This window comes from Kogia breviceps, chromosome 5 (genome assembly GCF_026419965.1).
Source record: "Kogia breviceps isolate mKogBre1 chromosome 5, mKogBre1 haplotype 1, whole genome shotgun sequence".
Lineage (NCBI taxonomy): Eukaryota > Metazoa > Chordata > Mammalia > Artiodactyla > Physeteridae > Kogia > Kogia breviceps.
This window is the reverse complement of record NC_081314.1, coordinates 1261220-1273772: the sequence shown is the minus strand read 5'-3', so window position 1 is coordinate 1273772 and position 12553 is coordinate 1261220. Positions and strand designations below refer to the sequence as shown.

At 38.4% G+C, this 12553-nt stretch overlaps 1 protein-coding gene across 1 annotated transcript in view; it reads right to left on the bottom strand.

Moving 5' to 3' along the window:
• Positions 1 to 2126: 2126 nt before the first annotated feature.
• Positions 2127 to 12553, bottom strand: part of GPR149 (G protein-coupled receptor 149) — a 70526-nt gene continuing 60099 nt past the window's right edge. Inside the window, exon 4 of the mRNA XM_059063641.2 lies at positions 2127 to 3308. Within this exon, the coding sequence (XP_058919624.1) occupies positions 2736 to 3308 (573 nt within the window). The 3' untranslated portion in view covers positions 2127 to 2735. The remainder of the gene's footprint in view (positions 3309 to 12553) is intronic.

Sequence of the window (12553 nt, the reverse complement as noted above, 5' to 3'; positions counted from 1 at the left end):
TAATAATAAGAACAAGATAACAATGCAAAGGTAAGATATTTATATAGAGCACAAAATATCTATAAGGGTATGTCCTATACCAGAATGCATTTTTACAATTGTAATCACATTAAAGAGAAAGTAGGGCTTCCCTGGTGGCGCAGTGGTTGAGAATCCGCCTGCCGATGCAGGAGACACGGGTTCGTGCCCCGGTCCGGGAAGATCCCACATGCCGCGGAGCAACTAAGTCCGTGAGCCATGGCCGCTAGGCCTGCGCGTCCGGAGCCTGTGCTCCGCAAAGGGAGAGGCCACAACAGTGAGAGGCCCGCATACAGCAAAAAAAAAAAAAAAAAAAGAGAAAGTAGACTTTAAACCGGTATAGCTGAACCATCCCCTCAACAGGGATTGGTAGGAGCTGTTCGTGCTTAGGCATAGCCCCCTGTAGATTTTTCTTGTAGATCCACTACTGTTGCCTTGAAGTTTGAAGTGTTGCAGGTTAGTAATGTGATGCCGAAGTCTGTGGCTTTGCGGTAAATAATCCTGGTATTGTATGAATATATCTGAACCTTTAAATGTATCCATCATACAGTTAATTCAACAACCAAGGACAGTCAAATGGGGACAATATCCTAGGTTTTTTGTTTGTTTGTTTGTTTTTCAGTTCCCCCAGCATAGGCCCAAGTCCAGTGAAAAGAAAATGGAACACAGGAGAGAAAATGGGTATTACTGTCTTCCAATCCAATTCTTGTATTCTTTAAATCTTGTTTTTCATCATATCTCCTCTCCACTCAAACTGCTGTGCAGTTATAAAGGATTTGTCTTTATTATTTTGTTCAGTTTTATTATGATTCTGTTTCTAATTTCCTTGCTACCAGAAATTATACTTTAAGCAGCAAAATCACTTTTCTCTTTTATAAAATTATACATCTAAATTTAATATATCAAAACCTATCTTTTACAAAGCATTATTAGAATATTCAATTCAACTTTTGCTTTTATAACAGACATTTAATGGTGTTGATTTATAACATCAGATTGATCTGGCCGTTTGTCATGTTAAATTAACCCTCAAGTTTGGAGATAAAAAGTATTATCTTAAGTTAAATGTATTTTTAATGAGAATACATCTGAATTTGTATTTATATGTTATGCATTATTTGAGACTTTCTTTACTAACATGACTAGGGGCATTACATTTGCTTCCCAAGTTTAGATAATGATATATTGAGAAGTTAGGTGAAAGATAGGGAAAGTCCATGAGATAATTATTTTGAAAATAACTTCTTGGTAGCAAAATAATCATCTGAAGATAAAACAGTCTGAAAGCCCATGTCAAGTAATTTAGAATTCTGATTCAATATAATGAAATAGAAACCAGAATAAATCATTTAAAACATAACTCACTCAGTCTGTAAATAATAACTAAGATATGTGAGTTGAGAGTGTACAAAGTTTAAAATGTAAAATGTCAACTCATTAACTTTGGAAAATAAACATTTAGGTAATACATTTAATGTATGTTTACAGAAATATCAGAATAAAGCAATTTGAGGAAAAATCACTTCCTAATTTTTTTTTTTGAAACATACATTACTAATATTCTGACAAGGTGATATCTGCATTTTTGCAATGTAACATATTTAAAATTAATATTGATATGTATACCTCACAATCACTTAATAAAGTATATTGAATTGTTTCTTTGCTTGAGATACACGTATCTTTGGGAAGGAAATGAAAAAGCATCTAAACTTAGAATAATAATATGTGAACTAAAATTTTCTGTGCTTCCAGAGTGGTAAAGAAGGTTTGCCATATCTGCCTCTTTAGAAACAGATGCTTTTGTTTGGACTTAGAGAATTTTTCCTCTGCTCTGCCCAGAAGTTTTTTAGTCTACTTGGGTGCACCTCACAGAATTTAATCTTACGGTGTTCTTCCCTAGTTTCTGTTCAAATAAACAAAAGAATTCTAGAAATGATAAGTATACATCTACAAACTTTTCCAATATGTTTAAGAGCTACTTCCAGTTCTACTTCTAACATACAAATGTATCTGTTTTAAGAGCAGTCAACATACTGAAAAGGTGAAAGGAAAACCCTCATATTTAAGAGAGTAAGAAAAAAAATTCAGTAAACAATTTGTGTTTTATAGAAATGAAGGGAACAACTGTTTACAGACTAGGGACATGCATGTTTCAAAGCTGGAAGCTAATTTGCCGTTTTATACAGGAGTATATTTCCTAGACATCCGTGTAAAGCTAAAGCAGTAACTAATAATAAGCTTGCTTTGCTAGCCACATTTAGGTAAGCCTCTTCAAATACAACTCAGAGTTTTGCTACATTTCTTCCATTCCCAAAATATTTTTCCCCTTGCTCTAAAGGCCAACTTTATGGGTAGAAACACATGCATGAGAACAGTATATTCATTGAGCTTATACAATTTTCTGTTTACTCTGAGGTTGACAAACAGGCGGACACATTAGTAAACAAGACCAAGGTTTGATTTAGAAAAGGTTTTTAGAAATCAGATAAGAAACAGAATCTTATAATTGGCACGGTGTGTGATCTATAAGTAACACTTCAAAAGCGCTCAAGTGTTTGCACTAGTTCCCAGCTGTTTGCGCTAAAAATAATTGTCTGTAAAGCTTATGTAAACCAACAAATAGCAAAGGAAATCAAATAGCCTCAGAACAAAGGTGTTAGTTTAGTAGTTTGAAGTGGCAGAGCCATTCTTGCCTTTATGAGGCCCGATGATCACTAGTTATCCTTGCTTTCTTCTTCTCTTTTCCTATAAGCTTTGTTTAACAACTGGATTTCCTCCTGGTAGCCGTCCCTCTCTTGGCTTTGCCTTTTACTGTTCTGCCTGTGTGCTTCAACAGTGTCTGGAATGGAGATGTTGATATCACCATCAGGATTACTTGTGGGTAAAAAGAGAGAATAGGAGGCTGTTTCCCCTAAATCGCACGAAACAAATCTGTTCTCTTTCCGTGAGTAGCGTAGGGAAGGAGATCTGACCTGTGCGGAGGACTGGCTGATGTTGCTAATAATTGACACCGTGTCCAAGGCCTCTTCATTATCACAAATTTCAAGAACCTCCAAGTGTATTTTCACGCTGGTGTCCTCAAATGTGGAGGGAGAATCTTCTGGGTTTGGTTCATGGCCAACACTTTTGGATCGATAGACTTCTATTTTCTTAGAGGCTGGGGTTATTTTTTGTCCTTCTGTGCTCACCTCATAGGTAGAAAGAGATAGGGTTTTCCCGGTTGGGGCTTGGAGAGACACGGTCCCCTGGAATGCACACAGGGGAATGGCCAGGGCACCACTGGGACGCTGGGGACAAAAACAAAATGGTTATTATTGAAAACTAGTGTCTGAGATGGACCATTTAGTAGTTCATTTTTTTTTTTTTTTTTTTTTTTTTTTGCGGTATGCGGGCCTCTCACTGTTGTGGCCTCTCCCGTTGCGGAGCACAGGCTCCGGACGCGCAGGCTCAGCGGCCACGGCTCACGGGCTTAGTTGCTCCGCGGCACGTGGGATCCTCCCGGACCAGGGCACGAACCCGTGTCTCCTGCATCGGCAGGCGGACTCTCAACCACTGCGCCACCAGGGAAGCCCTAGTAGTTCATTTTATTCATCAAAATGGTAAAGTTTTTCTCTTTCAAACCCAATTCCATAGAAACCTTTTACAGATATGGGATTGAAATTCTGTCATCAGAGCTCTGTAGCTTAGTGTCTCCTAGGTCAAATACTGCATCTAAATGAGGGCAGTCAGAAACCTATCTTTGAGGATAAAGGGACATATTTCCACAGTTCAAGGCAAAATTTGTGTACTGTGGCCGGCAGGAGATGGGTAGAGTATGGGCATAAAATCGAATGCATAGTTACACTCTGGAATTGCTTTTCTATTTTTGTAACATGTTCATTTATATTAAAAAGCTTTCGTAGGTTGCAAGAAATGCAGAATGTGTTATCAAAATGCATTTTTTTTTCCTGTTTAGTATGCCAGAGAGAGTGACACCTGTGAAACTATGGTGCAAATTAAATACAAAGAAGATTTTGACTGTAGGTTTGAGCACACAGAAGAGGAACCAAATGTCACCAGCACTGTGTGGTACAGTGTGCTTACTTTTCCACAGAGAAATCACAGTCACTAAAGTAAACCCAGTAATAGAGAATGCCCTCACATCCCTGCAAAACTTTTATATTATATTTAGAAGTATTAAAATTTTGTTTTTAAATTGTACTCAACCACTGAGAACTGCTTAAGAAATGAAGACTACTTCTTATGATAGTCTGTACTTTATATTGTAGATTCATGCCTTCATACTTTCAGTTGACGCTTTGATTACATGTTAGTTTCAGAAGAAGACAGTAATATGCCAACCTTAGAGCAGTGGTGCTAAAAGCTAGATCCCCAGACCAGCATTATCTGCATCACCTGATAACTTATAAGAAATGCGATTTTTGGGGCTTCCCTGGTGGCGCACTGGTTGAGAGTCCGCCTGCCGATGCAGGGGACAAGGGTTCGAGCCCCGGTCCGGGAAGATCCCACGTGCCGCGGAGCGGCTGGGCCCGTGAGCCATGGCCGCTGAGCCTGCGCGTCTGGAGCCTGTGCTCCGCAACAAGAGGCCGCGACGGAGAGAGACCCGCGCACCGCGATGAAGAGTGGCCCCCGCTCGCCGCAGCTAGAGAAATCCCTCGCGCAGCAACGAAGACCCAACACAGCAAAAATTAATAAATAAATAAACTCCTACCTCCAACATCTTCTTTAAAAAAAAAAAAAAAAAAAAAAAAAGAAATGCGATTTTTGAGTCCTACCCCAGGCCTACCAAATTAGAAACGCTAGCGGTGGGGTTCAGCGGCCTGTATTTTAAGAAGCCCTCTAGGTGATTCTGTTGCGTGGTGAGATTCAAGACCCATTGCTGTAACTAAAGAAATGCTGTAGCCCAGAAAGAGAAGGGGAGGGGAGGGGTGCTTAACAGACACGTTTTATCCGTGTGCCCACCATCTGTAAAGCCTGGAATTACTCACTGGCTTGGCTTAAATGTGTCTTTCCACCAGGGGAATGGGCGTGAGGGCTCTTAATGTTCTGTCAATGTAGGACGATCACCCTTCCCAGTTTGCCTGTGACTGTGCCAGTTTTAGCACTGAAATTCCTGCATCCCAGGAAGCCTCTCAGTCCCAGGGAAACCAAGACGGCTGGTCACCCTATTTTCCATGGGCATTTTGTATCTGGACCTAAGAGTAGCTAGAGAAAGCCTAGGACCAGGGTCCCACATTAAAGAACAGTTTGTATTCTCATCTGCTTAGGGAAATTTTAAGGGAGGATGTATCATGAGCTTCGTTCAGGTGGCTTCATGCCACACCCATTGAATTTCGGGACCAAGAAAAAAATGTAGTCTAGGATGTGTGAGACATTGCACTAGTCTTTCCCAGTTATTCCCTATGGAGTAGGCTTCAATTCTGTTTATCCATAAAGGGACCTGGGGACCTAAATTTAGGGCCTTGCACCCTAAAGGGCCATACACTTGGAAAACTTACACCATAAAGATCAGTTTGCCCTTCTGCTGAGGCAGAACTTGACCAACTTCACTTGTGTGAAGTTGACTGAAGCAAGAGACAGAGGGAAAATACTTAAGTTCATTAGGAGAGCATTGTTTGAATGCCTTTGGTAAAGGAGGAGTGCTTTCATTTATTTTTTTATTCATCATTCATTAAACATTTTCTGAATATTATCTGCAAGTTTCTAAGCTTGCACTGGATGCATTCAAAGACCTCACAGATGGTTGGGTGGGAAAGACAGGTAGAAAGTAAAAATTTCATCTTTGAGCTAGGAACCAAGCTCAAAGGTGTTCAAGGAATGACCACCTCTGATAGAGAGATTTCATGTAGGGGTGGCATTTGAAATTGATCTTAAGAATCAAGGAAAGATCAACAGTTTTAAAGCCTTGCTTTCTGAGAAATAAATCATGAGTTTAAGGGCAAACCTAAAAGCTTTCCATCCTGAGAAAAAGTCAGAAACTTCTGTTTCTTTTTTAAAACAAAATTTACCAAGACATTATTTAATCAGAAAATTTGACTGTAATTTAATAATGTGAATTTTAAGTACAGCCTTCTTTATTCTGAGAGCTAGTTAACCTGAAAGCTGACCTCCTTACATTATACTTTATTGCAAGAAGAAGAAACATCCCTAATCAGTACTTTAAAAGTTGTTCGTAAGTTTTCTCTTTGGCATGGTATGCTATATAAACAAAGCCCTATGGAGTATGCTAGTTTAAAAAAGATGAGATGAGAAAACTAAGTTATCAGCACCCAGCAGTATTGGCATATGTTTTTAAAAGAACTTTCACTGTAGGATCAACAGCATAACCATATTTTTATATGTACCAACTTGCATCACTGATGAGCAGTTAATATAAAAGCAAAAGCAAATGCGATTTTTTTGCATCTGATTTTATACATCCAAATATTGCAGATTTCAATAGCTCCCCCCTGCTAACCTCACCTTCAAATGAAAAAACAAGCTTTACTGAGTTATCAAATGACAGCTCATTAAAATTGGCATCTGAGAGCTGCATAGTGCCAGAGTTTAGCTACCTATGAAGTCTGATTATTCTGAAATAGCACACAGAGTGCTGAGTTATCAAAATTATTTTGTGAAACATTCAAAAGACTATGATTGAGAGTCATAGAAGTAAAAACACAGAGATTATATAGAAATAGATCTGAGCACACTTTATACTCTTAATTCAAAATTGGAAGGTTAGTTTCAGGAAAACGGTACTGTCATTTTAAGCTAATTCAGTTATTTTAATTGTACTGGTTATGAAAGTATTTAATGTATAAGTTGTTTTGGTTTTAGATTTGTATAAGAAGTACAAGTGTAAGGTGTTTACACCAAATTTTGTTTGTATGTCTTTAAGCAAAATCATAAAATTTGATTTGACAATGAGGTTTATATAATTTTTTCTCTTTTGTCTATTAAGTTAGAGAAACATTGCTCTAAGTGAGAGAAAATGGAGCTTGAACTAACGAAGCAGTAATAGAGATTCAGGGAGGGAGATGACAGAATTTGAGTAAAATCAATAGGATTTTCCACCTCTTTTAGGATATGGAAGGAGGACTAAAATGGAGAGAGATTAGAAGTTAGGAGAACAGACGAACTGAACCACTGTTATATACTAGGACTTGATTAGCTGGTAGGTCTATAGCAATGGAATGAAGAGGCTCTCATATCTTAAGAGCCCATAGAGGGCTTCCCTGGTGGCGCAGTGGTTGAGAATCCGCCTGCCGATGCGGGAGACACGGGTTCGTGCCCTGGTCCGGGAAGATCCCACATGCCGCGGAGCAACTGAGCCCGTGAGCCATGGCCGCTAGGCCTGCGCGTCCGGAGCCTGTGCTCCGCAACGGGAGAGGCCACAACAGTGAGAGGCCCGCATACCGCAAAAAAAAAAAAAAAAAAAGAGCCCATAGAATGCAGAAATACTGAAGCTGATAAACATTGCATTTCCCTGTGATTTGTGCTACAGTAGACCCAGGCTGAAGTATTGTGAGAATATGGAATAAAAGCACCTAACGTAGGTGGAGTGAGGGAAATGGAGGCCTGAAAAAAAAAGTTGGAAATAAATAGGAGACAAAAGAAACAATGTTTCCATATGGGAAAACTCTATATTGTAAATATGGCAATTTTCTTTTACTTTATTCGTTTAATACAATTTTAATAAAAATTTCAATGGAATACCAATGGAATTTTATTTTAGAACTTGGATAGTTTCTTCTAAGATTTACTTGCAAGAGTAAATGCTTATGGATAACCAAGAAATTTGGAAACAGACTAATGAGGTGATTTTGCAAATATAATATGAAGCTACCTAATTAAGACAGGGTGTTGATGGCAAGATTTGATCAATCAAGCAGAGTCAAGAAACCAGACATAGTATATCATGAAGATAGCATTTCAAAATGAGGATTCAAGTGAGCTCTTACATATTATTGGCTATTCATTACAAAATTAAGTTAGACCCCTTTTCATGTTATATGCAAAAATGATTTTTGAGTCTTAATAATTCTTTTAAAATCCTGAGTGAAGAAGACCTTTCCAAATCAGGAATGAAAATCCGAAATGACAAAGTACAAGATGGATAGATTTGATTGCAGAAAAATTAAAAATATCTGTGTAGAAATATATGCTGAAAGCAATGGTAAAAGACAAATGGCAGCTTGGGAGACAATCTTTGTAGTGTGCATAAAACCAAGTTTAATAGCCATAATATGGAGACTTTCTCCAAAATCAATAAGATAAACATCCCAGCAGGAAAGTGGAAATAGGAAGTGAGCAAAGCAATTAAAGGAAGAAATATAAATGGAGAATAAACATACAAAAAGATATGCAATTTCACTGATAATCAAAAAAAGGTGTAAGTAAAAACACTTGATCATTTTTAGCATCTCACATTGCCCTCCATCAAAACAAATGAAAAACCAAGAAAAAGAAAAAAAAATGCCATCTTTCAAGTGTATTTTGATTGTATTTGACTATAAAATAAAAACTACATATACTTACCAGCAATCCTATTTCTGTGAGTCAATTGCACCACCAGATATTCAACCCATAGTAATGTCTATTTCAGCACTGTTGTAAAGTAGAAATACCCTAAATGTCCATCATTCAGAAAGTAGTTAAATGAATTATGGTACAGTAATATACTGGAAAACTATCTTGAAAGAATGAGGTGAAACTATGAGTTGTGCCTGGGTAAAATAATTTCAATACATTTTAAGTTACAAAGTAATATGTATGGTATAATCTAGTTTTCTTGCAGTAAAACACCAGAAATCAACCCAGAAAATTACACATGTATAGGAATAAAAAATACACAGACACAAGCACACCTGTATACTATAGGCATAGAAAAAGGTTTGAAAGGCTACATACCAAACAATTCTTTTCTCTGTAAGTGGATGGGAGGGAGGATTTTTTTTTTTTTTTTTTTTTTAATTTTTGGCTGCATTGGGTTCTCATCGCTGCACGCAGGCTTTCTTTTAGTTGCGGCGAGTGGGGGCTACTCTTCGTTGCGGTGCACGGGCTCTAGGCACACAGGCTTCAGTGGTTGTGGCGCATGGGCTCAGTAGTTGTGGCACGTGGGCTTAGTTGCAGCACGGCATGTGGGATCTTCCCAGACTAGGGCTCGAACCCGTGTCCTCTGCATTGGCAGGCGGATTCTTAACCACTGCGCCACCAGGGGGGAAGCCCTGGAGGGAGGATTTTGAGTTTTATATTTTTAGATTGTTTGATGATTTTGCTCATGGAAGTTGATTAGGTAGTAGAAGAGGCAGAGAGTGGAAAATATCACTAGAAAGAAATCTAGAATACAAGGGTAGGCTGATGCCTCTGATAGTAATCAGCCTCAGGGTTCAGTTAGGTAGTCTGATTGGGTTTGTTCTGCTTTGGGGGTTTGTGCTATTTTTAGGTCAGGAGAGAGGAGAGAAGCTGTACTGTCTCAAAATTTTGCCGTAACAGTTTGGTTGGTTAGAATGAGAGTCCCCATTGCGGTACAGCTTATTTTGCATTCACATTTTAAAAGTATAGACAATGGCACTTACAACAAGAAATATAAATATTTTTAATTATTAGAAAGGAAAAGGATCCTCTGATCCTAGGCAGGCACAAATTTATAGCACTCTCAAAGTGGCCAGGGTCTGTAATGAGTCAGATTCTCCTCACTAATTTTACTGGAAAAACTACTGTAAACATTTGAGTCCAACAAGATGTCAATGTAAACACTGAGTTCAAATAAAGAATTCCACTTCAGGAAAGAAAAACAAAAACAAAGAAATACTATAGATCTTGAGTCACAAACTACAGTTCAGCCCGCAGGTTTACAAACCACTCTAAAAGTTCAAAAACAATTTCAGGGCTTCCCTGGTGGCGCAGTGGTTGAGAGTCCGCCTGCCGATGCAGGGGACACGGGTTCGTGCCCTGGTCCGGGAAGATCCGACGTGCCGCGGAGCGGCTGGGCCCGTGAGCCATGGCCGCTGAGCCTGCGCGTTCGGAGCCTGTGGTCCGCAATGGGAGAGGCCACAGCAGTGAGAGGCCCGCGTACCGCAAAACAATTTAAAAAATGGACTAAAATAAAAAGCAATAAAATCCTAAGAGAAAATTAATTATAAGAAGGAGATAATAGGAAAGACTGTTAATATTTGGTTTAATTTATCTTGATTTTTGTACTGGGTTGAATAGCATCCCCTCCAAAATTCATATCCACCCATGACCTTTGAATATGACCTTATTTGGAAATAACATCTTTGCAGATGTACTCAAATTAGGATGAAGTCATACTGGATTAGAGTGAGCCTTAATCCCAATAACTGGTGTCCTTTTAAGAAAAGAGAAATTTGGACATAGAGTCACATAGGGAAAATGGACATGTGAAGAAGGAGACAGCATTTGGAGTTATACTGTCATGAACCAAGACAGAATCCTCCTCTAGAGCCTCAGAGGAACATGACCCTGCTGACGCCTTGATTTTTGGATTTCTGGCCTCCAGAAATGTGAGTCAATAGATTTCTGTTGTTTAAGCTACCCAACTTGTTACAGCTGCCCTAGGAAACGAATACAACGTTTTATGCAAAGAAGCACAGAAATACATATGCATATACACGTTTTGCAAAGTCCTACAACTGCCTATTTTCCTGTGGAGACTGGAACTATGAGTCATTTCTGTCAAATCCACATAGAATGTAATCTCCTCAAGGGAAGGGAACATTTCCTTGTTGATCTTTATTTTTTCTGCTACTGCTATCTCTAACAGTGGCTGGCACATCACAGCTCTTCAAAAAATATTTGTTGAGTGAATAAATGTGTGCATGAATGAATGAATCTGCAGCATTGACTTTGTAGGGTTTTTAGATTCCATATCTTAACTTTTTTTTTTTTTGGAAGTACAGTTGATTTACAATGTTGTGTTAATTTCTGCTGTACAGAAAAGTGATTCAGTTATACATATATACACATTCTTTTAAAATTTCTTTTCCATTATGGTTTATCAGGATATTGAATATAGTTCTCTGTGCTATACAATAGGACCTTATTTATCTTAACTTTCTAAAGCACAAAACGTAAGATCAATTTTTAAAAATACAGGTTTCCCTTGCTATCTGAAAGTAGAGTGTTCGGGTGAAAATTTACATAAGCTGAAATGGCGTAAAGTGAAGAAGCAATTACCCTAGGACACATCTTGCCAATAGATGCACAAAATTAACTGAGATACAGCACAGATGCTCACAGACACAGTTCAAATCTATGGCGGCTGGATGCCGAGATGCTGAGTATATTTTCCAGAGAAGGAGCTGAGTGCTGCGATTCTCGCAGCTCTGGGTGTGCGCTGCTTCTATAAAGGCTTGCTGCAAAACGAAAACTGAATGTTATTTTCACTTTTTGCCTTTCTTATTTAAAGCAAAAATCCTCTTTGGATTTCTTTCAGTTAGCGAAAACTGGTTCTAATGTAGGTCTTTCGTAAAAGCGAAGTGGAATAAAAGTGAATTTTCGAAAAGCAGGGGACACCGGTATTATTGTTTAAAATTTATCTATTTTTATTTTAACAGCCCTATATAATACCTGATGATAGTTACAAGTGCATCAGAAGGTCATATTGGAACGTATTCTTTTTTGAAAATAAAATAGGATATTGAGGGACTGAATTGTATGTGAAAGTTTATTGCATGAGAAAAAATGGTAGATTCAGAAAACATAAAACTACTCATTTCGTAGTCTCTGCTTTCTTTCCATTTAAAAGCCTATGAATTAGCATATGCTGTCAGGAATAGTGCCAAACCATTATTGCTGTATCCCTGAGTGTAGGTGGCTGGGAGCTTTTTTATTTGAAAATGAAAAGCGGTTTTCAAAACCTCAGAAATGCTTCAGAAGGAGAGATCATGCCATGTAAACACATTAGCACAAATAATCTGCTGTGATAATTGATTCAGACTAACTGACCTTGAGCATAATGAACTTTTTGTTTCTTCACTATAAGCCTCTAAGTGAAATCAGGGTGAAATTATAATATAAAACAGTTGCTCCAAAATCTCTCTCCTAACAGGTGAAGTTTCTGTTGATTATCTGAATCATTCAAGTTTTGAAAGATGTATTACAGCATGTGGGATCATAGGACTCAGCAGAGACCATTTTATAAAGGGAGAACTGACAGCCAGAGAGGTGAGACTACCTGCCCCGGGTCACACAGGTGATAGTAGTGGGACTGACACCAGGAATCAGGTGTCTTAGCTCCCAGTTGAAAGCTCTTCCTGCTGCACTATGTGGTTACTTTGAAAGAAATCTGCTTTAGCCAGGGATGGTGGATCATGGGTTTTCTGCCCAGGAAGGTAGGATTCTATCAGTAACTCATGAATAATCCACGTGACTGACAATTTTAATCTAAATTAAAATCATATAGATGATCTTTAGGTGATTTAGGTGACTTTCAGGCATCAAAAAGTACAGACATTGAGGAATTAGGTCAAGCAGACCATCTAAGAGAGCTTGGAGAAGAGATAGGGACACACAAAAATAGCAGGGA